Source organism: Haliotis asinina, chromosome 13, assembly GCF_037392515.1.
Source record: "Haliotis asinina isolate JCU_RB_2024 chromosome 13, JCU_Hal_asi_v2, whole genome shotgun sequence".
In the NCBI taxonomy this organism is placed as follows: Eukaryota; Metazoa; Mollusca; class Gastropoda; order Lepetellida; family Haliotidae; genus Haliotis; species Haliotis asinina.
The window spans coordinates 2,492,549-2,517,893 of NC_090292.1; the positions used below are offsets into that span (position 1 = coordinate 2,492,549).

A 25,345-nucleotide genomic window follows, 5' to 3' on the forward strand; every position below is an offset into this window, starting at 1 on the left:
CACGTGTCTGTTTTCAATCCGTTGAAAAGATGATGTGTGGACTACATTAGAGGGTGAGTGAGTGAATATAAGAATGAGCGGGTGCATGAGTGTATATATGTTGCACGGGTAGGGTGGTGTATTACGACGACTGAGTGAGTGGGTTTGGTTGTAAACCGCAATCAACAATATTCCTGCTAATTGGTGGTGGTCTGCAAATAAATGAGTCTGGAACAGACAATCCAGTGACCAACACCAACCAAGTCATCAAGCCTGACCATCCGATCCCGCTAGTCGCCTCTTACGACAAGCATAGTCGCCTTTAATGGCTAGCATGGGTTGCTGAAGGCCTATTCTACCCCGGGACCTTCACGGGTCTTATTAGGAAGAAGCACTATTGCATCATGATACTTGTAAGGAGCATGCAATATGTATATCTATGTCTGTGTCAGTGCACAATGGCCTAGTGGATAAATACTCTGCCCTGAGAGCATCAAATCTATGGTTCGATCCGCGGCTGTATCAAATGTGTACCTGCTCTTGCCAAACTCTCGACATCACATGGGCCAAGAGTGAATGCGCATAGTCTCAATAAGGTAGCCAAGTTGATCAGAAGCGTGGACTAAATGACTAAAAAACCAAGCAAACAAGCCCAATTTGTAACAGGTACCCACACACGCTCACACACACGTGCAATCACACGCAACCGCACACGCTACCGAATGCTTATAGCCATCATATCTCACCACTGCCATCACTCTGATAAGAAGACATTTTATGCTTTGATAACCTTTACACTACATTAGTTTGGTTTGCCTGTGAGGGGCGGTGGGGTAGCCTATTGGTTAAAGTTCTCGATCGAACAGATAACAGAGTTGACGCACGCCTAAATATCCAGGATGGAACCGATCACATTAACCCCTCCTGGTTGCCAGAGGCGGGAGGCTGAGATGTCCGTCTCGGTTGATGCATCATTCTGTTGAAGAAGTGAAATACATCTTACACAATGACATCATTGAACCCAGTGACAGTCAGCGGAGTACGCACACGTACACGTACACGTACACGTACACGTACACGTACACGTACACGTACACGTACACGTGCACGTACACGTGCACACACACACACATTCGTATGCTGGCTCAGCCTGATGGGTAGAGATGCATCTGATTGAATTTGTAGCAAGTATTAGCAAACTGAAACTAAATAACATACAATGAGTTGGAGAAAGCAAACGGAATGTTTCTGTCGGCCGTAAGTAACACAAAATAACCGATGCATCGACAACGATGCTATTTTTACTTTTCTAACTTGTTTGTTGCAGTAACAACACAAACAAATACAAATATACTCCTCACAAAAGGTTAAGCAACACAAGTTTTTAATCTCATTACATTTTCATATGTTAAAATTACAAATCAAAGAATGATGCAATATACAGGTGAACGTGTACACAAGATTATCGAAATGAAAAAAAATGACGTTGAGCAATAACAGACTTACAAATCAACCAAAGCATGTACTCGTGAAACAGTCGTGCAAAATGTGCCGCATTGGTGGAGCAAAATGATAACATTGAAGTTCAAGTCAGTTTTAGGCAGCAGTAAAACAGTAACGCGCATGACCACCAAAAGAACGAATCCATTGTCATCCATGAAAATGAGGTCAGGACCCGCTTGATTACAGGTAGGTTTTAACTGATCAGACTCCAGGTGTGAAAGGTGGAGTACATTCATGCTACACATTTTGTTTGTTGCCTCTGAGGGAGGTTGTGTTGGGGTGATGTTATCAATGTAATGAGATAAATCACTTTGACAAGCACTAAAGGTTATGTATTCTTTGAATATTTACCTTGCCAGTAATCGAGATTGATAAAGATATTACACTGAAAATACGCACTCAATTTTATGAGGAGTATAGCAACACTTAGATGGACATGATATGTCTGATTACATACATCGCGTGTTTATGTACAAAAGATTCAACATAGGACATATTGCACTAATGTCAGAGAACAACGAGGTGGTATGTCAGCATCGTTGTACATGTTTGGCAATTTGTTGAAGATGAAAGTCGGTTGAGTAAAAGTAAAGGCAGCTATTAGGCTGGTTCATTCTCGGGAAGACGACAACTGTGATGTTTAACCTACTTCACTGATCCATTAAACAACATGAGATTATTTTTAATACCTCGGTGAAACATCAAAGGGTTTCACTGTAACATCAAATGTCGCCTTCCCGGGGAGACACCATTAGGCTACTTGCAGTTTGTGTATGGTTAGGTAATGTCATATTCTTGTAATATCATATCTTTCAGATATCGTTTTCGCGAAGTTCATTTCATTATCGGGTCTTTGATGGATATTCAACAGCGACAGACATAGGAAAGAGAGTTTTATGGATGTCAATCTATTATAAGGAGACAAAGTTTTGGAATGTATTCTTACTTTTTAACCAGGTGACAAATGATTACTTTTAACGTTATTTAATATCACATACCAGGATGTAGGTTAAAACTGTGTCTTGTTTTTATTCTTTTAAATTTCCGCTTATTTGAACAATGTTTACAGACGAAAGTAGCACATGTAACGCAGTGCGCCATACTCGTGGCCATTACACAAGTGTTGGATGAAATGTTGGCATGACTGCTTCACGTGCTTCAGAACCTGTGGTGTGCAATATTCAGTATTCCTTTGCCCAAACCTTACAGAATTATTCGAATAGTTTCGTGTAAAAAGAACTATGTCCTCGTTCTTTATTACATACCTGTCAAGAGAAACAGGTACATTATCAACAGAGGAAACACCTACCCTGAAAAATATGTTCATATAGATGTTTTTAACTATTCCGTTTTATCTACGTCACGGTAAATCAAAATACACAAGCACCTTTTCAGGACATTTACGGTAACTTGTAATTAAGTCATTCATTTAATGTTCTGTGGAAAGAACGGCTGGCAAGACGAATTAAGCCTCTATATGAATACACTCTATAACTAAATTATGTGAGGTACATGTATTAACTAGTGGGCACACAAGTGTCCTATTTTCCGAAGTCTGCTACGCATTGTGATACACATTCAGTGATAAAAAGGCAAGACAAGCTGTTCGTTTAGTGTGTACACGTAACAGTGATCCAAGGTATAAATAGCATGGAGACTGCCAAGTGCTGCTCTCGTGAAGCTTGTAACATTTAAAGTGAGCGTGATCGACCTGGAAAATGTCCAAGAAAGAGACAAGAACCAGCAAATTACGAACAAGGCCGTAAATCATCCGTTTTTTCGGTGTACCAGCAAAGGTACTTGTAAGCGTGTATAATCCTAGATGTGTCATTTGCTTTTTCCAGGCTGCGTGTTTTAGTGTTTCAGTGAAAATATAGTCTGGTTCATAATTATTGAGAATTTTTCTTCTTACTTTGAGCTATCCTAACACCTCAACTGATTCACTGATACTTAAAACTAAGTAATGGTATAAGGGAGGTAAGTCATCTTGGCCTACTGAGTATAGTACAATTAGAGTTACCTCCCCTGAATTTGTAGCAGACGTCATTTTCCTCAGCACTGTCAACAATGTCTGCTGAAGATAAAAGAAGGTTGGTTTTTGAGATGTGTAATCAAGGAATTGATGATGTAAATACATTGGCAGAGAGAACAGGAACTCCTCTTTCTACTGTGTATAGGATTAGGAAGAATTTTAAAGAGGGAAAGGATTTGGGGCACCAGAAAGGAGCAGGGAGACCCAGAAAATTGGACTTCTCAGATCGCGTCCGGCTGGGAATTTTAGCGTCTAAAAAGCAAAGGGCAAGCATCTCCAACATCAGGTATGAAATGATAGAAAGGGGATCAACAGTTGTATCAAAATCTACAGTTAGAAGAAATTTGATTGATCTTGGATGGGAGAAAAAGACTGGAATTCCTTCTCCTCTCATGAAACAAGAACATAAAGACAGGCGTGTTGAGTGGTGTTTGGCACTTGAAAACTTTGACTGGGAAAATGTGATTTTTACTGGTGAAAGCTCAATATGGGTATATCCCAATAATGTGAAAATAAGGACAAAGTCTGCGTCAGCACCGTTGTATCGACGACCTAAATACAGCCCAAAGTTTCATGTATGGGGAGGGATATCCTTATTAGGAACGACCCCGCTGTGTGTGTTTGAGGGAAATCTGACAAGTCAACGCTACACTAACATATTAGATAATTTTCTCCTTCCAAGTGCACATGTGTTTTATGGAAATGACTGGATTTTGCAGCATGATAATGATCCTAAACACACCGCAAAACATGCCAAGCAGTGGTTTCAGGAGAAAAATGTGACTGCATTACCATTTCCTGCATATAGTCCTGACTTAAATCCCATTGAGAACATTTGGAGGATGATGAAGGAATGTGTGAATCAAAAGGGGTTGACAAAAATTGAAGACATGAAGAGAGAAGTGGTCCGATACTGGGACAGCATAACTCACGAGACACTAACCTCTCTGATAGGAAGTATGCCTACCCGTCTTAGACTGTGCCGTGAAGCTCAAGGAGACTTGATAAAATATTAAATTGTTACCTACACAACATGAAAAGGTCAGTTCACTTTCACAATACATTCAATTTTATCTGATTTGTTCTCGTTTAAAAATATGAAATGCTTTAGCTATTCTCAATAATTTTGAACCATACTGTATGTAATATGTTATAGAGTATATAATCCCTCCCTTTTTCGTATGTTGCCCCGTATCATCCCGAGACCCCGGTGATCGAAAACCTGAACTTGAATTCATGTAGAAATGTCGAAATCACGAGAATTAAAAAAAATTAGAAGTTTACAGTTACTTTTCGTGCTTTATGACAATAAACTCTGTTATAATGGTCCCTCTGTATCATTGCGGAGAAAGTGGACAGATTACGTTTTATGAAAACTCCAGTTTGGAAGTAAAACATTTTTTATTCAAGTTTGAGATTAAGAAATTATAGGGAAAGAGTAGAATTTCAAACGTTTAGCGCACATTTAGCGTATGAGAGTTACGATTCGCAATGCTGCATTTGACACAGAGATGCAAAGCCATATTATGGTTTGTCCCGGAATAACACACATGCTACAAAACTCTGTACACTGTGTGCCCACAGTTTCGTTGTACAACCGACACCGCTCTCCGCAGTATTGAATATAGTTTTGCGCATGCGCACTCGTCATCCAGTAAACCATATCCGGACGCTCTACACGTGAATCAAAACACAAATATGAGGTAAGTATATCTACATTGTGGGTTTTGTCACGAAGGGGGAGAGCACATGCGTGCACATTGTGTTGTAGTTGAAGGGGGAAATATGCGAAACAGAAGGCAGAACGAAATGATCTGCTCGATACACTGGAAAGTCTATTGTCTTTCAAGTTTCGACTTAAGTCGAGAATCCGTTCGACTCTTTGTGCACAATGGTAGGAACCGACAGTCTCTAGTTGCAATATGTTGCATTCATCAATTTGGAAATAACCATTGGTGCGAACATGTTCTCCACCTTAATCTGTAACTGTATTACCAATGTTTACCAATAATTATTTTCCTCAACACGAGCGGATACAGCTTTTTGAGAGAGTGGGTGTGGGTGCACACTCCTGAGAAAAGGTGTGCACAAGCCCAAGGGTGGTCACACAGCCAGATGTTAATTTTGACTCAAACTCAAACAGTATGGAACGCTGAAGTAAGACAAAACGTGGTTAGCTGACGCCGGTTTGATTATAATGTGACAGTTGTTTGTAGACTTCGTCATGTTTGTGACAGATTTCATTATAAGAAAACCGAGTCAGAGAGTTAATTGAAATCTGATTAATAATGGAATTGAAAGTGATGTTTTCGAGGGTCGAGTATCGAAAAACGGCTAGAGTGCAGTTTACCGGGCGCGCGACCTGGGACTGCTGAGCGCTCGCTAATGAGCGCGCTATCACTATAGCGAGCTACTGAACTGTCTCACTTTACCGCGCTGATGTATCCTTAGGGTTAGGGACCCCCCTTCTAGATCCTTAGGGTTAGGGACCCCCTTCTAGATCCTTAGGGTTAGGGACCCCCTGCTAGATCCTTAGGGTTAGGGACCACCCTTCTAGATCCTTAGGGTTAGGGACCCCCCCTTCTAGATCCTTAGGGTTAGGGACCCCCCTTCTAGATCCTTAGGGTTAGTGAGTAAAGGTTAGGGTTGGCTTACCTTTGATGCGATTATATCCATATATCCATCCATTGTCAAGTCAAACGATAAACGTCATCATATATCATAGCGCTGGATTGGCTGCACGACATCTTGAAAACAATGCCTAGGTGTGGCTTCTCGCTTTGATGAATGGGTAGGCGGGGCCTAGCTCTGCGCATGCGCAGTAAAAGAAAACAAACCATAATAGTTTGTTTTCATTCACTGCACATGCGCAGAGCGAGTGGGGTAATGACCCGTTAAACGAGCACTAACTTACTGTGATCGCACTGGTGGTCCCGAGGTAGCGTGTCCGCTAATTAGTCTAATTGGCACCAGTTGGAATCCCACAACCCCTGCTGAGAGCGTTCGAGCCCCGCCAGCACAGCAGAAAAAATCGGAAAAAGCGCACCCGGTAAAGTGCACTACTCCCCGAAAATCAAATTAAAGTCTGGCAGAATCTGTGATTACACAATGCAATTTAGAAAGTGGTGAAATGCAACATATGTGACATTATGTCATGTTTGGGATTCGACTTTCCAGTAGAAATTCTAGTACTTTTTGGGTGGAGTCCCATCTGGGATTCGAACCCGCACCTTGGGATTAGACCCTTGTGTCTTGGATCCATGTGCATGATGGATCAATTTGTGTGATGGGTCTATGTGTGTATGATGCTGTGATCTTGCCTGAAAAGAAATGCAAGACAGTTAGCCAAAGTAGTTTCATACTGATGTTTTTATCTCAGGCATAATTGTATGGAAGTACCAGAACCTTCTGGAATTGCGATTTATTTGCTTTACAGGAATCTCCGAGGACGTGGGGGGCCGCCAATGAGAGGGGGGATGAGACCATCACATCCCCCATTCAAGCCTGGACCTCCGTATGTACACACTTCAATTTTGTATAGCTGTCACAATATAAAGCTTTATTTACTTTACATTCCCAAGATAGAATACATTTTTTCTTGAAATATTGATAATAGTAATATTGTGTATGTTTATGTGCATGAAATGGCATTAGACCACGCAAGATAGTAAGAGTATTCTCAGGATTTGGTAAAATGCCTGGCCTTAAACTTGTTACAGGATATGCCGTCATCACACAACAAAGGCATTTTATATTATCATTTCAAAAATAACTGTAAAGATAATTTAAGATATAAATTCTTCTGATGATGGAACAGAAATTCTGTAAAGTCGTATTGTCAGTTCGTTTTTAACTGAATTACCTTCAGACTGGAGTGAAATGTGTGTTTCTGTACTGGATACCGAATATTCTTTATTCTCTAAATGTATCATTTTCGCCACATTACAACCCCGTGTTCACTATATACTAACCAAAAAAATTGGGGCGCTAGAAGTAGAAAAGTATATTGACTTGCTGAAAATGTGCTCAGGTGTCACATATGACCACGGGTGCTAAATACGTGGGATATCGTATTAAACATGATGAAAGATCACAGTTTCCATGACAGCAATAGGGGCAGTGGGATATCATAGTGGTTAAAGCATTTGTTTGCCACATTGCGCTGAAGACCTGGGTTCCATTCCCTAAAGGGTGCTGATACTATGTGTAAGGCCCATATTGATGGAATATTGCAGAAAACGGTGCAAAAACATACATATACTCGTGTAAACAATGAAAACTATTAACATTATAAGTTATCACATCATGTCGAGGGAAATACAGGGTTTTATCAGTCCCGAGTAAGGCTCTGGCTCGGGGAATACAACCTTACGAGGGACTGATAAAACCCTGTAATTCCCTCGACACGATGTGATAACGCATCTATCTAGCTGAATGTTTTCACTAAATCGAAACAAAACAACACGCATCGAATCGACTTGCTGCCATGTTGACACCAGCTGATGGTTTGACCTCAATGCACCGCACGTTACTAAAGGCTTGTTGATGCACGCTTTTCTCACTTCGCATCATCACCGAAGTGTAGCGGAAGGATATGACTTTCATAGCGGGAGTACACGACTTTTATACTCCCGCTCGCAGATCGTGATGGATGTACATGGTATTTTATCAAAGTTACGTGGACCAATCAAAACTCGACATTCTTACACGAGGCTAGATAATATTATTTCCTTGAATTGTGACCTTTAATTATGAAATTTGTTAATGTCCTTTGATTATATATAAAATCTTTTCCAATATTTGGGACTGCAACTCATGACCTGTTTATAATTTCCTATAGTGTGTGAATAATTCAGTGAACATGCCATAGTAGTAGAAATTTATTTTGTATTTTCCCATTTCAGATTCAGGGCGTTCATCCCACATATACCGTTTGACTTAGTACAGGTGAGACTTGCGAGTTTAGTAACATTGTTTGATATAGTCTGATTTAGTACATGGGAGACTTGTGAGTCTTGTATCATTGTCAATTGTGAGTGAGTAAGTGAGTTTGATTTAACGTTATTGTGAACGGGATGTCAGTATGAACAATCATGCAGGTGTACAGTATTTATCCTCGGCCCCATCTTTGCAGCATTAGTGCAAAAACAATTCATATGCTGCATATATGACTATGGATAAACCTATAGATAAGATTGTGGGATACGTAAGTCCTAAAACTTTCAAAGTAAATAGAAAATACTATGTTTGTTTGAATGTAGTGGGTTTTTTTTGTAATTTAATTTTGACTTAATGTTCCTACAATCACAAGCAGCTGAATGAATGGTGTAATTCCAGCTAGGGTCCATGCAGGCCCATGGTCTCTAGTAGGGTGATCTCCCTTGCATTGTTGGTGATCGATAGCTTGTTATTGTTTTGCATCATCTGTAGTTAAACTGTTATAGATTTCACTACTAATTTTAAAATTGAATTTGTGAGGGTGTAGTTATTTCACTGGGCTTATTTTTAGTTTTACCATCCAAAATATTAGTTTTGCTCAAAATGGCAATAAAGAAAGTTAATATTAAATGCAGTGAAGTCATGTCTACCTGCGATACTTATGACTTAAACGTCACATGCAACGTAAAACACAACTTTGCAGATTCTGGTACCTTTTGGTATGCACTTACCGAAACAAATCATCAAAAATGCCAATTCAACCTATAAAGTTGCAAAAAACGCAATGAAAAAAAAGCCCGTGAAATCGGAGTTCAAACGTTTCACTAAATTCCCCCCAGCTCTGGGGGGAAAACTGGTTTCAGCAGCTGTGCTGCGCTGCGTCCATGACGCATGCGCAGTGAATAGGTTCGCGGAGCTTGAAACAGTATGCATGCCCAGCGTCTGAGGTCGTGAGCAGGAGTCTAATCTTGGTTGTGTACACAAACAAGTAAATAATCTACTCGTTACGTAAAACAACTTGTTGATTGTGGTAAGCAGTCTTTGTCACAGAGAAAGTTCAGTGTCTGGTTTATTTACACCTATATGTCTGTCTGCCTGTCTGCTAAAGACAACATGCAATACACAGCTTCAATCATTGACTACGTGCAATTTGAACTTAACACCTATCAGACAATACGACATAAAGAAAATAAGTTGATTTATGACTCGTGCACCCGAATCCCGTGTCTGCCACATTATGCAATTAGGCATGTGTGATACACATGACATGTTTTTATGTCTGTGGGTTGCAAACAAACTACATTCATTTTTTTGGATGACTGGATCTGACGGAAACTGGTGCAAACTCTTGTCAGTCTCAAGTGCTGCTTTGTACTTGGACGAATGACAGATTCCAGCCACTCAGTAGTTTACCATCTCTACTGACATGATTTTTATTGGATCGAGCGCAAATTCAGAGAACATGTATTTTCCAAACCCAACATCTCTATATACATTCTTCATGGATAACGACTTCTTTTCGTGTATATGATTTTGTTTGACAACAGTATATGAATCCATACTGAAACGACGCAACAAGTACACAAAAAGAAGTTGTTATCCATAAAGAATCTTACTTTCTTGTGACTGGTTATACTTCTAAAATGCCCATCAATAAGATCATCTTTCTGTACACACAATGAACCCTCAGCATATCAGCAAATGAAACAGCCAATCGGAAGCCGTCGTTACACTTGAGTGCATATCCACCCGCTATGACTGGGTTCGGTCTCCCGAGGGCTTCGTTGCGGGGGAAATAAGCCCAAGTACAAAATATTGCACTTTTGAATCGCGATTGTACGCTTATAATTGTGTTTATTTGCTTTTTTAAAAGCAGCAATGTATATTATATGTCATGAATAAGTGATAAATGTGTTTTAATTATGTTTCATTTTTTGGTTGCATGTGACCTTTAAAACAGTTTATTCCTTCACTGAATATATCATGTAAGATTTGTCACAACAAACTGACCATGAAATTGGTGTGAGTGCAGTCAGAATCCCTGGTGGAATCTATACAAGCCACATATTAATGATATTTCATGGGAGGTGGGGTAACCTAGTGGTTTAACCGTTTACTCATCACACCAAAGACTCAGGTTCGATTCCCTGTGAAGCTAAATTTTAGGGCACCCTGCCATGATATTGCTGTAATATTGGTGAAAGTGGTGTAAAACTAAACTCACATGCTCACTATGAGTTTTGAATTTACAGTGTGAGTCTACCTTTCCGCGTGCCAAGACAGCCCCTGAGGAAAAGGCCTTAACTGAGGTAAGTATGTGTGTTTTCAGATGTCATTTCATAACAACTGCTTGAAAAGGTCTAGGCTTAGATTTTTGAAGCTCCCTTAACGCTAAGATAATCGTATGTGCCATTTATTAACATTAACTTAGGACTATCATAGCGTAAAGAGAGCTTTCGAAATCTAGGCCCTGGACTTTTACCCTAGTAAGGCCCCATATTTGTTTTAGGTTTGAAAGGGGGCCTGATTAATAGTCAAAAGGCTCTGTATTTAGCAACATTTTTCAAGCTGTAAAAGTTTTGTATGATTCTAAAACATAACAGCACATCATGTAATAGCGGTGTGATGATGCATTAAACTATCCGTTAATCGTGATTGTGAGCCCCACAATTGTACTTTATTGATAGGTGTATAAAATAAATAATGATTCAGTACATTGATAGTTGCATCAACTATTCGGAACAAATGCCTTATGAACAATGACCTTGGAAAGAGAACTCTCTGGGATGTTGATGTTTTTGTTGTAGTCACTGTTGAAGAGGAACTCCGACCTGACTCCCACAGCCCAAGAACAGGCCTCCATTCTGGCCCTCGTCACCAAGATACAGGGTATCCTTGACAACCTGGTCATTGCCCCCGGTACATTTGATGCCGCTGTAAGTACTCACTACAGTACAAGTCCATGACAGGTCAATGTCCAGGGCACATTGATATTGCTGTGAGTTCATGTTGCTGTATAACTATTGTTGATGTATGTCTGGGGCATATACAGTTTCTCTCTGAGATGATGTCACTATATAACTCTGATTCGTCAATGTCCAGTGCACATACGATGTCACTGTCAGATGATGTGACTATATAACTCTGATTGGTCAATGCACATACAGTACACTCACATGCACACACATGAGAGGAATGCTGTCTTGTTTGTCTTCTAGCAAGTGGAGGAGGTGCGACAAGTTGGGTCTTTCAAGAAGGGCACTATGATGGGTGGACACAATGTGGCAGATATTGTTGTCATGCTGAAGACTTTGCCTACAAGTAAGTCTGTCAGTTAACACACATGCTAAACACACTTAACCCTTTGGATATTCCAAGTTGAACAATCCTTAGAAAACAAGTGAGTTGAGGAAAACCAAGTTGCTTCTTTATTGCAATTAGTTGACTCTCCTTTATGTGCACAACTTTTAAAATGCCTCTCAAAGAACTTACACGACAATCAGTCATGTTAACACTCTGTGACCTTAAACACTTGCAACCATGATATAGGCACAATATTGCTGAGTGTGGCTACCAGCATGATTCGCACAAGGAAACTTTTTAATATTTAGCCGACAACCTGTTTCCTTCTTGTTTCAAATGGAATGTTCTGGAGGGCCTTCCCATGATATATGCAAATTGGGGTCATTTGTCAGGTCTTGGCTCATCTAATACTTGTCAAGCAGTAGATAGTTGGTACAGAAAGTATGACAGAAAGCTTTTCTTTCATTCAAAAGACTGTTCTGACATTCTCCCTGTAAGTGACATTGCTTCCACAAATAGTGACACTTCAGGGTTCAACATTTCTGCACCTTCCGTTATGCTTCAGGATTGCTTTGGTATGTTATGTTTTGGTTGTATTTCCTCAGAGGAAGCTGTGGCGTCGCTAGGCAACAAAGTATTGGAAGAACTCAAGGTGCAGGAACCCAATGAAGGTGAGAGTCTCAGGGGCAGCATTCACAATAATCAGCATCCCTCAGACCCAGTGCCTGTTGTTATTGTACTGGACCAGCAGTTTCAAATATCTGCAGGCCCCTCTGGCCTTCACAAACTAACCTTTTTTTCAATCTTTGATCTTTCCATATCTCTTTATTAGTATTCAGAAATCATCCATGATCCTTGATGTTAGGGTAACTTATAGTTTCACGTCGTCATATTTCAAAGCTTGGCGCATTGGGGGCAGTGAGGTAACCCAGTGATTAAAGCATTCGCTTGTCACGCTGAAGATCCGGGTTCAATTCCCCACGTGGGTACAATGTGTGAAACCCATTTTCTGGTGTCCCCCGCCGTGATATTGCTGGAATATTGCTAGAAGCGACATAAAACTAAACTCACTCACTCATTCACTCTGCACATGGGCATGTCAGCACCAGTAATAAAACGTCTCTGTGCCATCGGCCTCGCAAATTGATTTCGTCCAAATATTGTGAAACTGTTCTGTGTGGTCTGTCTTGGTTTGACAGCAACAGTTTGGTCCTGCATTCATTCACTGACTCGGGGCCTGTAGATTTTAAAGCCTGCAGGCCCTGATGGCCAACTAGCAAATTAAAGTTTTGGAAACACTGCACAGGGGTCATGAGTGAGCCCCACTGGTAGCAGATCACCTCACAATCATCTGCAAAGAAATATCAGGCCTTTGTCATTGATCTGATGCAGAAGCTGATATTGGTAGATCAAAAAGTATATATGAAAATGCTATCTATCCCAATTTCTGCAGTTTTAAGTCACATCTACATTGTAGATGTTCATGTTAGATCTTATTATGTATTATTGTTACACATTATGTAACATGTGATATTGTCTTAAGTAAAATGCATGTTAATGTTACATGATACTGTAACACAGTAATGTTTCACGCATTTATTACACAGTAATGTTTCATGCATTTATTACACAGTAATGTTTTGCGCATTTATTACACAGTAATGTTAAACATATTATTACACAGTAATGCTAAACATGCTATTACACAGTTATGTTACATGCTATTATTACACAGTAATGTTACATGTTGTTTTTACACAGTAATGTTACATTTTGTTTTTACAGAGTAATGTTAACATATATTTTACATAGTAATGATACATGTTGTTATTACATAGTAATGTTACATGATACTGTTACACAGTAATATTTAGGATACAAACATACTGTGTTGGAAAATCAGAGGTATATAGCGAAATTAAAATATCTCTAAATTTGATATAAAACCAAACGCGTAGCGTGAGATTTTAAATACAAAATTTAGAGCTGTTATAATTTTGTTATATACCTCTGATTTACCAACACAATACGTTTATCTCCATTCTTCCATAACCGCGTTATTCAGATGTTAAACAAATACATAATGTGTTGAAAATCAGAGGTATAGAACGTGATTATGTACCTCTGAATGACTTTGATTAACCAATCACAATCCGGTAAAATGAGTATTTACTGAGGTCATTGTCGGATACATGTTAATGCTACATGTTTTTGCTGTATATAAATGTTACAGATTATTGCTAATGTATCCCGATGTTAATGTTACCAGATGTTGATATTACTTGATTATATTACATGATGTTGATATTACAAGACAATATTACATGATGTTGATGTTACATTCTAATGTTACATGATTTCAGTGCTGAGTATGTTGACAAATGACTCTGGGTTTGAGATCAGCTCCGCAGACGCAAGTGTGAAGGGCCTCATCACCACCATCCCACCCAACTTGAAGAAGCTTGACCCAGAACTTCATCGTAAGTATATCAGCTGCAGAGTGTCTGTCCCCCCATATTTCTTTCTCTCTCTCTCTCTCTCTCTCTCTTCCTCTCTCTCTCTCAAGAAGGGCCATAAAATCTACAAGTCACTCAGATTGTTCCTTTCCTTGTTTCAGTGGATGGAAAGGTGATGCAGGGACATTTGGCTGCCGTCCGACACGCACGCTGGTTTGAAGAAAACGCTGTGCACTCAAGGTAGGATACAAAGCTTGTTTTCATTGGCCCTAACAAAATAAGTAAATCAGCCATTGTGAATGTAGAAAATTGAAAAAAAATATACCATTAAAAAGAAGTAGGTTATATTTTCCTTTTGTGAGCATACCACTAGCCAGTGTCAATTCATATGAGGAAATATGGTATATTCCATACAGATGCAACATTTCCAAAGAAATGGAATAAATTGTCACCTTTTCCCATAGCTTCTCTTCATCATCTGTTTCCTCCTTGGCTTCAACATTTGTATATGTACATGTTGGGCTCGCCAAAGCTCGTTTTGATAACCTATACATATATTGGTAGTGTTTAGTCCTAATGAAGTCCTAATGATTAACCATCCCAAACACACGTGTGTGATAACCTATTTGTCATGCATTATCATTCTTACATTATTATTTGAAAAAAGGTGATTTCATTTGACACGTATCATGAAACTAAACTTTGTGGGATGTGCCCTCATATCTCTGATGTCACAAATACGTGCATAGTGCGTGACATCACAGTGACAGTGACAGTGACACAATTTTCTACTGATCATACATTTGACTGCGTTAAATCATCTAGTTCCAAATGTTAAAGAGCATATTGGTGTCAGCAAATCTTATTCTTAGCTTATGTTTGATAAATAACTAAAACCTGTATGGAATTTCAGAAAATTTCAATTAACTTTTGAACAACAAATAAGCTTTAATGTTCACATGACATGTGCCCCTGGATTCCTATGCCGTCCTCATGCAAACTCTGACATTTGGTCGGGAACTGTTGTCTGTATGTTCACAAGACTATGGATTTCTATCTTCGCTTTGTAATCTACTCCTCCTATCATAACCAGGCACGAATTTTGTGGAATCAAAGCACTGACTGTACTGTAGCCAATCGTCAATCCCGACATATCACTGACTATAATGCAGACTATATTTGTTTAGTCTCTGAAAGTAGTCCCTGAAATTTGCATATGACCTCTCTAATCTGCATTGATATCAGTATATGACCCAAATAGAAACCGAAAATATCCATTGGGTTTATCCTACCAAGGATACTATCCGTTGTATGATAACTAAATATATATGACAGGATAAGTAGAAATAACTATTTGTCTATTTTGGTAGAAGTGTTGTTAGGAATACACCAGATGATCTTCCAAGGCCCGGACATTCATTTTCATTGTGTATAACACCAGTATTTCTCCCCATCCAGCATCAAGGTGTTGATTCGACTACTGCGAGATCTGAAGAACAGGTTTGAAGGCCTCCAGCCCCTCACACCCTGGATAATTGACCTAATGGTGAGGACAGTTACTTGAGACGTTGCTCCTACAGGGGACGAAAGTCTTGTCTTATCATGATGTATGTCACATGACACATCTTGAACTCAATTTTCCCCCGGTGACAGAATCCATTGCTTCTGTGTTTGACTGAAACCTCAAATGTTACAGCTCTTAAGATACCTGTTGTTGCATCAGTTTTCCTAGATGTTTTCCAGCAGCCCTCACTCATACTGAGGTAACTTTGAAGAAGAATGCTAAAAGTGTCCTAAAGAAATCAAACAACTTCATTACACTGGTGAAAGCTGAAACATTCTGAAGATAGTTTTGAACTTTCGTATGAATGAAGACATGACTTCATGTATTCTGTGTGTAAATTAAATGTTATTTCACAAGTGGTTGTGTAAGAGATTTTCAATGCCATCAATAGATATTATCAATAAATGTTTCGTACCATTAATGGTATTTTTGATTATCAATCTTTTACCTATCTCTGACTGGTGGGATTATCCTGGTGGGATTATCCTGGTGGGATTATACATGCCAAGTTTCTTCAGACTGGGGAAGTATGTGATGTTGATGTTGTTGCTGTTACAGGGTCACTACGCCGTCATGAACAACCCCTCACGCCAGCCCCTACCCATCAATGTTGCGTTTAAGTAAGTTGTAACAGTTATCACAAACAAAATGAGACTCATGAATCTGTCAGTTGGTTCTCTTGCTGAAATGAGACATAAGCTTAGTGCTTAAACTCAATAACTGCCACAAATTGGAACCATACCTTACTATATATGCATATGTATGTCATTAAGTTGTTGGTTCTCTTGTAAGTAAGGACCAGTAAGTAAGGTCCGGGTTAGATTATTGGCCATCAGTAACCCATGCTTGTCGTAAGAGGTGAACCCTCTGCATTCAGAAATGTTTAAACGATCTAGAAAACCCGCAAAGATCTAAGGTACAATGGGTCTTAATCAGCCCATGCTTGCAGCAAAAGGCGAATATTCTTGTTGGGATCGAATGGCCAGCCTCACTGACTTGGTTGTTACATTCCCAATTGCAAAGGTTGATGCTCATGCTGTTGACCACTGGTTTGTCTGGTCCAGACTCAGTTATTTACAAATCGCCACCATATGGCTGAAATATTGCTGAGTGCAGCGTAAATCTAAACTCACCCACTCTTGTTGGTAGGTAACATAAGATTAGCGTTTGTCCCCAACAGCAACATATTGTCATATTTGGGATTTCACTTTCTTGGTAAAGTAAAAATTCTAGTACATTTTTGGGTTGAGTCCCATCTGGGATTCGAACCCGCACCCTCAGTCAGGCACCTAATCGCCAGCACACAAAGTCAGCCACCTAGCCAGCTCAGCCACCGCGACTTCTGTCTGTTTCACTAGACATACTGTAAAGTCCCCCTCCCTGTTTTACCTGACATACTGTATAGTCCTTCTGTCTGGTTCACTGAGATACTGTAGAGTACTTCTGTCTGTTTCAATGACATGCTGTAAAGTCATTCTGTCTGTTTCAGGCGATGTCTCCAGCTGTTGGCGGCCGGCTTCTTCCTGCCGGGGTCAGTGGGGATCACAGACCCATGTGAACAAGGGACAGTTCGAGTGCACACAGTCATGACTCTTGAGCAACAGGTAATGTGATGATAGCGTGGATCAAACCAATGAGAAGGTGAACTTATCCTTCCTTATCCCTAATGTATTTACTGTATGGAGAGCACTTATTTTATAAAGCCTGCAATACAGCATTCTCTATATCTCAGTTAAATCTCCACTTTACCCTGGGTGCATCTCTGGCTTAGCCCCATAATTTTATTACCTCCCTTGGCTGGCTTTTTATTCAGTCAGGTGTCTACGCTGGGAAGTTGAGTGTACCAATGACAACTCACTTTCATTTTTTTTTTTTAAATTAACTAACTGATTAAATTAAATTTGTCATCATGAATCATGCAGAGGAACTCTGAAAGGGGCAGAAGGGTTCTTGCATATATGTTTTTGGAAGTTTCTGACCTGACAAATTGTTCATACGGTTTCCCAGAAATTAGAGTCCCACTGTGAACAAACCCCAGTATTCATGATGAGAATTCTTTTTCTGAATATGTTGCAGCCCTAGTATCCATTTAATCATGAATGATTCACTCATGAATGATTTTGCTCAGTCATTTTGTCAGTCTATTGTTCTATCAGACTATTGTTCAGTCTATTTTTCTATCAGACCATTGTTTAGTCTATTGTTCTATCAGACTATTGTTCAGTCTACTGTTCTTTCAGACTAGTGTTCAGTCTGTTGTTCTATCAGACTATTGTTCAGTCTACTGTTCTTTCAGACTATTGTTCATTCCATTGTTCTATCAGACTATTGTTCAGTCTGTTGTTCTATCAGACTATTGTTCAGTCTACTGTTATATTCCTCATCAGTCTGTCAGTCAAGAATTCATTCAGTCATTCAATCCACTTATTCGTCAGTCCATCCATCAGTCTTACTACATGCTTTTGTAGGACCAGGTGTGTTTCACAGCTCAGACATTGCTCCGAGTCCTCAGTCACGGTGGCTTTAAACAGATCCTGGGCATGGAAGGAAACTCAAGTAAGTCTCACTCTAAGTCATTCATCAACCAATTTGGCCTTGGTTCTCTTGCTTGCCTGACCAAAAATGTCTTATGTTTGTGTATCTTAGAAACATGGGTAGCCAAATGGGTTAAATGTACAATGTCACACATTTTCGACAATATTTTGGCATATATTATATATATTTGGGGTATATGCACTTGAGCCATTGTTACATTACACATACAAGGATGTACCATCTACAGCCTATGTTATGTTCCTGTCTCAATATGGCTGAAATATTGCCTGTGTGATGTTAAGCATTAACTCACTCTGCAGCCTACATCAGAGACAAGTGAAGATCACGGTTGAAATTGGCCTTAATCAGCATATGCTTAAAAGGCAACTTACTGGATACATAATTATACCCAAATTGCCTAGATTGATGCTCAAGTTGTTGATCACTGGAATGTCTGGTCCAGACTGGATTATTTGCAGACGACTGCCATATAGCTGGACTATTCCTGACTGCAGAATGACACAACGAATCAACAAAATAATTAGACAATCACATATATTGCTGAAACTAAACTCCGTCCCAACCAATGTGTAGTCATACACTTGAACATCTAACTGGCAACCCCAATATGGCCTCTTTTCAGCCATATTCTTTCACACAACAAAAGTAAGGTCGTTTATACTTTTCTTCCTTCCACAATAAAAGATATATCAAGAAGTGTATTCAATACAGCATTTTTAATTCTGTGTGATTTTTCTGTCAGGCATTGCCACAGAGATGAGCGTGTGGGAAGGGGTGGTGGTCACGCCGTCCGACAAGGCATACGAGAAGATCGAGAGGAAAGAGGGGGAAGAGGAAGAAGAGGAAGGTGGAGACGATGAAGGCATGGACACCCAGGAGGGTCAGTAGTGGTGAGTAGCCTTGTGGTCAGTGTGTTCACTTGTCATGGACACCCAGGAGGGTCAGTAGTGGTGAGTAGCCTTGTGGTCAGTGTGTTCACTTCTCATGGACACCCAGGAGGGTCAGTAGTGGTGAGTAGCCTTGTGGTCAGTGTGTTCACTTGTCATGGACACCCGGGAGGGTCAGTAGTGGTGAGTAGACCTTGTGGTCAGTGTGTTCACTTGTCATGGACACCCAGGAGGGTGTTTTGTGATGAGTTTTGTGATGAATTACCATAAACATATCATATATCGCGCAAGTATTTTCATGCTTTTTGTGCAACGTTTTCTCACGTCCTTGTTTGTCCTAGAGCAATGATGCACGATGAATCTGTTGAGCAATGACCTTGTGTAAGAGTTTTCCCACATCCTTGTTTGTCCTAGAGCAATGACGCATGATAAATGTGTGGAGCACTGACCTTGTGTAAGAGTTTTCCCACATCCTTGTTTGTCCTAGAGCAATGATGCACGATGAATCTGTTGAGCAATGACCTTGTGTAAGAGTTTTCCCACATCCTTGTTTGTCCTAGAGCAATGACGCATGATGAATGTGTTGATCACTGACTTTGTGTGAGAGTTTTCCCACATCCTTGTCTGTCACCAGGAGTTTGCAGAATGCCTGACCTCACGCAGCACACTGAATTAATTACTTTGCTGAGTAAACGTTAATACCAAATTCATTCAGAATATACTGAACAGGAAAAGGAACAAAACAGGAAAGCTCATAAAAGTATTGGTTCATGTTTATGTCTTCTATTTAAGAAGTAAACAAAAAAGCAGAGTTGGATTTCTTTTGCAGTTCAGTATACTTGAACATCTTCACACAAGATGTGGAACATAAAGAAAAGTCTGTCAGATGAAAATTAAGAATGCCTAGATGTTTGAACCAATCAGATAACAGCTTTCTATTGGAATTCAGCTTCATTGCTTTACGTCATAGCATCCCTGAAATATTGCTGATGATGTGATGTTAAATATTAGCTTTCCCACACTCACTCACTCACTCACTCACTCACTCACTCACTCACTCACACTCACTCACTCATTTCTGTACTGTCTCCATTCAGAAATGTTTACAATGAATGGCACAAAACACGGGTAACATTTCTGTACAGGGAACCCAATGTTGTTGAGGACGCCCTTGTTATTTGCATTCAGTAACTACCAGTTCAGTCCAGATGACAAGAATTTTTATGGATGATCAACTTCTTTATTGCAGGGTAGCGACATTTCGGTATAGATTCTTATACCGTTTTCAAGCGTGTGGGGAATGGCAGGGGGAGTACAATATATATACAGCAGAGATGAGCATGTGATGACAATACAACAATAACAGGGTTAACAATAACTATTTGAGGTAACAATACATTAGAGAAGTGTTGAGGTAAGCTGATTAAGGACTGAAGCCGTTAGTTATGATGTAGTGGACTTGTTCACCAGTGTTCCCATTAACGAAACCCTGCACATCCTCCGTAACCGCCTTGATAACCTCGACTCCCCTCTGGACACCAAACTCTCTACTGACTCCATCCTTCAGCTCATTACTAACTCCATCACCTCCACATACTTCACCTGGGGTGATGAACTCTATGAGCAAATCCATGGTCTGCCCATGGGATCCCCTCTCTCTCCCATCCTCTCTGAAATCTACATGACCTCCTTTGAGCACCAAGCCCTCAGTTCCTCACTAATTAAACCAACCTGCTGGTTCAGGAAGGTTGACGACACCTTTGTCATTCTGCCCCAAGCTAACGACCCCTCCGCTCTCCTCCAGCACCTTAACCAGCAACACCCCCGCATTCAGTTCACGTTTGAGACTGAAAGCAACTCACAACTCCCCTTCCTTGACGTTCTCGTCACCCGCACTACTGACAACACCATCCAAACCTCTGTCTATCGTAAACCCACTCACACTGACCAATACCTCCACTTTGACTCAAACCACTCACTCCGAACTAAAACGGGCATCATCTCTACCCTCACCCGCCGTGCCCTAAACCTATCCTCTGTCTCTCCTCAACCCGAACTAAACCATCTCAAGCATGTCTTCACTCAACTAAACAACTACCCTCCCCAACTTGTTAACCGTGTCATTAACTCCACTGTCAACCCACCTCCCAAACCCACTACTACCAAGCCTGATCCCGCTCCCATACGCATCTCACTACCATACACCGGCAAAACATCACACCACATCAGTCGCCTACTCAAGCAACAAGCAGGCATTGACACCTACTTTACAACAGGAACACCCCTCAAAACAATCATTAAGGCCAACGGTAGGAAACACAGTACACAACAACAACACCCTAAAGGCGTCATCTACAACATCAGCTGCAGCTGCGGCAGCAACTACATTGGGGAAACATCCAGACCACTCAACATACGCATCAAAGAACACAAAACCTCCACAAACAAAGGTGACACAAAATCAGCCATTTTGGAACACATCACCAAATTTCCTGACCACAACATCAACTGGGACACTGTCACAACACTTGCTAGCAACAAACATGACTTCAAACAACGCAAACTTGCTGAAGCAGTACAAATCCGCAGACACAACCCAACAATCAACAGGGATCAAGGCGTCTTTGTCTCTCCGGCATTCAACTGCATCATTAACACTAATTAATCAACCCACTCTGGCCCCCAGTCTCAATTTATCCACTCAACTCACCCTGGCTTCCACCAATTAATCCACTCATCTCACTCTGGCTTCTGTCAACTCACCCGCTGGCTTCAGTCCTTAATCAGCTTACCTCAACACTTCTCTAATGTATTGTTACCTCAAATAGTTATTGTTAACCCTGTTATTGTTGTATTGTCATCACATGCTCATCTCTGCTGTATATATATTGTACTCCCCCTGCCATTCCCCACACGCTTGAAAACGGTATAAGAATCTATACCGAAACGTCGCTACCCTGCAATAAAGAAGTTGATCATCCATAAAAATTCTTGTCATCTTTATCTCAGCAACTTCTAGAATGCCTCTCAAACAGTTCAGTTCAGTCCAGTTTCATGCAAAAGACATATGAGAATAAAAATCAGGTCCTTTAGAATTTCACTCCTAATTGTCTGGGAAAGAAATGTCTGACATTGGTGAGACTACAACCACATTTGCACACACTAACGCCTGACCTCTTTCATGTAGCTGGAATATTGCTGAGTGGTGCATAAAACTAAACTCACTCACTCACTCTATCATCTGATCCTGAATGAAAAGCTGTTATATTTATTTCAGTAGCCAACTACTTCAACAAGCCCAAGACTCTGTCACAACACCGGTTTGCAGGAAATGAACATGGAGTACACTGTTGTTCCGTGTCGTGTGTACAGGAAGACAGGCCATCATAATTATATCTGTTTGGAGCAGGAGATCTGTTAAAACTTAATAAAAGTAAAAAGCTGGTTCAGTTTTCACTCCTAGACCCTTATGTAATGATTAGAGATGTCACCATACATAGTTTCTTGAATCAATACGTATCACAATATCCAAGTCATGACTTGACGCATATCTTGATACCTATTTTTCACTGCATTATTGTGTAAATTTAGTGACATTTTGAACATTAATATAATTCAAACTTAATTATCCATGAAAAAAAATCAACGTTTTTGATTGTCAGAGATTACAAAGTTCTAATTCCCTTCTTTGTACATGAAAAATAATCATTTACATCTCAGAGTACAAAAAACGTGATACAATTGCAATATATGTAAACAATACATAAATATATGTAAACAGATACTTCCAAAACTAAATATCGATACAGTTTTGAATGTATCAATAATTGTATCATCTTAGAAGTATCTATGTATGGTGGCATCCCTAATACTAAGAGCTGTATCAGTTGCCAAATTCTATGGTATACCGAAACATTATTGTAGTCATATCATGTGTCTGACAGGTGCCCCGGGTGATCTGTTCTCACCAACTACTGCCAAAGCAACATAATAAAAACTAACATTAATTATAGAGAGGATTTCAAGACTTTGCATTAAGCATTGTTAATGTTTAGGGTACAAGCTGGTCAGGCTCATTGATGCTGTTGTCATATGCAGTAGGATGAAAATACCGTCTTCAGTGTGGTGTGGACATTTTACCATTATTTGTGTAAAGGCCCTATGTGGCAGATGAACTTCAAATTTTATCAATTGTGAATTTATGCTTATTTTATGTTGCTTTAAAAATATCAAATCCATTTTTCTTCAACCTATTTACCACCAGTGTACTGTTAATGTACAATACCTTTCAAATGGTATGTGTTGTCCCCAAAACGTAAAACAAGTTAGTCTACCTTTAGTCTACAGGCATAGGAGAAACAATGCTTTTTGAATGGATGTGTAGTCCAACAGAGATAAGTATACTGCTAATTTTCACACGTAATGAGATAAGTCTCTTTCAAATGGTTCTGCACATCCTTGTGATAACAAGAAGATCCCCATTGGTCTATCTATTGAGTAATGTCACAGACATGATACGTCTCCAGTGGTTCCCTTATGTAGTGACTACAGTCACAAGGTGGTTTGAATATTGATCACTGGATTGTCTGTTCCAGATATGACTTTATAATGTCCGCTGTCATGTAGCTGGAATACTGCTGAGTGCGGTTTTCTTACAGTTTTATTAACACATGCTCGTCACTTGTGGAGTGGAGATATCTACTCATGGATGACTTGGATATTCAGACATTGATGTTGTATAGTACTTGCATGTCTGATGTTTTACCATTTTCATGTTGTCATTAAAATCATTTTGTATCATATATGCTGACTTTATCTTATATGTAAAGTGGTGGTGGGCTAACATAGTAGTGGGATAGTCGGCAGGTCAGAGAGAAGAGTCGGGTATGATTCCCACACAACATTATATTCTCGCAGAGGTTACTTGTCATACCTTCCTGCGAACCTATGTTCCAATAGAAGAACTATTTCATGGTTCATGATCAGGAATCCTAATTGGTTGCAATGAGATTTAGTTATGCAATCAGCGATGTTGTGTAAAAAATGATCATTCGTAAGGTCTCGGTAATTCACGTATACTTTGGGAAATCTAAAGTACTGTCGGATACAGTTTTTTGGGTTTTTTTTGCACATTTATCTCTACAATTTATTTTGTTGATATATGAAAGTGTGAAATATCTGTTAAACTACAGTTCCATGGATGGGGAAATTCTAAACGAAACGTAATAACAGAGCTTTGCAGAGGAGAGTTTAGTGCAGAAATGAGTAATGCGGATGTTTTTAGAGTCCAAAGGTATTTACTTTGAACAGATCATTGGCTCTATGCAAATTGGTGTGAAAAAAAAGCAAAAAAAAAGAAACATGATTTACTCATAATATCCAATCATGTCGATTCTCAGATGATCATGCTATCAGTATGTTTTGAGGCGTTTAATACGATGCTTTTCTATGGCTATCAGGTATCATACACTTTCCATATCTCAACAGAAACTTTAAGAAAGAAAGACAAGATGTTAATCAATTCAACGCAGGTGAAAAAGCAAAATACGTTTTTGAGATGGCTCCTTTTGCCCTTGTACAGAGCATGCATTTCATGACAGGTGAGTCGACGGTCCGTCGTCATACCTGTCAGTCTGATCTATCGTTTTTAGCATCAAATAAAATTACAGGGATACAAAGTAACAGTCTAGCAACATGATTTGTCCCTCGGCATGTAATGTAGGGTGATAATCGTCGCCTCGTCTGTCCGTCCGTCCGTAATCACTTTGTTTCCGGAGCATAACTCAAAAACTGTTTAGCATTTTTAGACCAAAATTGGAAGAGATAACAAACTAACGCTACGGTTGTTCCTTTTGCTATTTACAGATTTTTAGCGTTTACATTTTCCCGGTTTCCATGGAAACGATTCGGACTTATTCTCGAGAGGAAGTAATTTTCTCTGCAAAACTTGTAAGATATATCAAACAGAACCAAAAATGCCTGTTGCAATTTACAAGCTTTTTTGATTTAGTGATTTATTATTTTCTCGTTTTCCATGGAAACGGTTCGGACTTAGTCTCAAAATGGAGGGATGTGTTTCGTGAAAGTTTCGAAAACTTCTTAATATCTTTCAACAGAATTTGGCTGA

The 25,345-nt window shown here is 39.7% G+C and overlaps 1 protein-coding gene across 2 annotated transcripts; it reads left to right on the forward strand.

The window, feature by feature from the left end:
• Positions 1–5,131: 5,131 nt before the first annotated feature.
• LOC137259799 (interleukin enhancer-binding factor 2-like) lies at positions 5,132–24,020 on the forward strand. Of its 2 annotated transcripts, none has more exons than XM_067797414.1 (15): positions 5,132–5,217; positions 6,951–7,028; positions 8,419–8,461; positions 10,705–10,761; positions 11,260–11,388; positions 11,671–11,773; positions 12,361–12,426; positions 14,119–14,235; positions 14,373–14,451; positions 15,670–15,757; positions 16,334–16,395; positions 17,265–17,379; positions 18,244–18,331; positions 19,074–19,221; positions 22,496–24,020. In XM_067797414.1, exons 1-14 carry the CDS (start codon positions 5,213–5,215, stop codon positions 19,217–19,219), a joined length of 1,176 nt encoding a protein of 391 aa, XP_067653515.1. In that variant the 5' UTR covers positions 5,132–5,212; the 3' UTR covers positions 19,220–19,221; positions 22,496–24,020. The 2 variants fall into 2 exon arrangements, with proteins under 2 accessions (XP_067653515.1, XP_067653514.1); XM_067797413.1 differs by having other exon boundaries at positions 5,145–5,217; positions 22,499–24,020.
• The last annotated feature ends 1,325 nt before the right edge of the window (positions 24,021–25,345 follow it).

Bases quoted from the DNA above. Each gene is read 5' to 3' on its own strand.
- LOC137259799 (XM_067797414.1), top strand. The intron at 14,236-14,372 runs GTAAGTATATCA...TCCTTGTTTCAG, and splicing joins GCTTGACCCAGAACTTCATC to TGGATGGAAAGGTGATGCAG. The intron at 14,452-15,669 runs GTAGGATACAAA...CTCCCCATCCAG, and splicing joins GAAAACGCTGTGCACTCAAG to CATCAAGGTGTTGATTCGAC.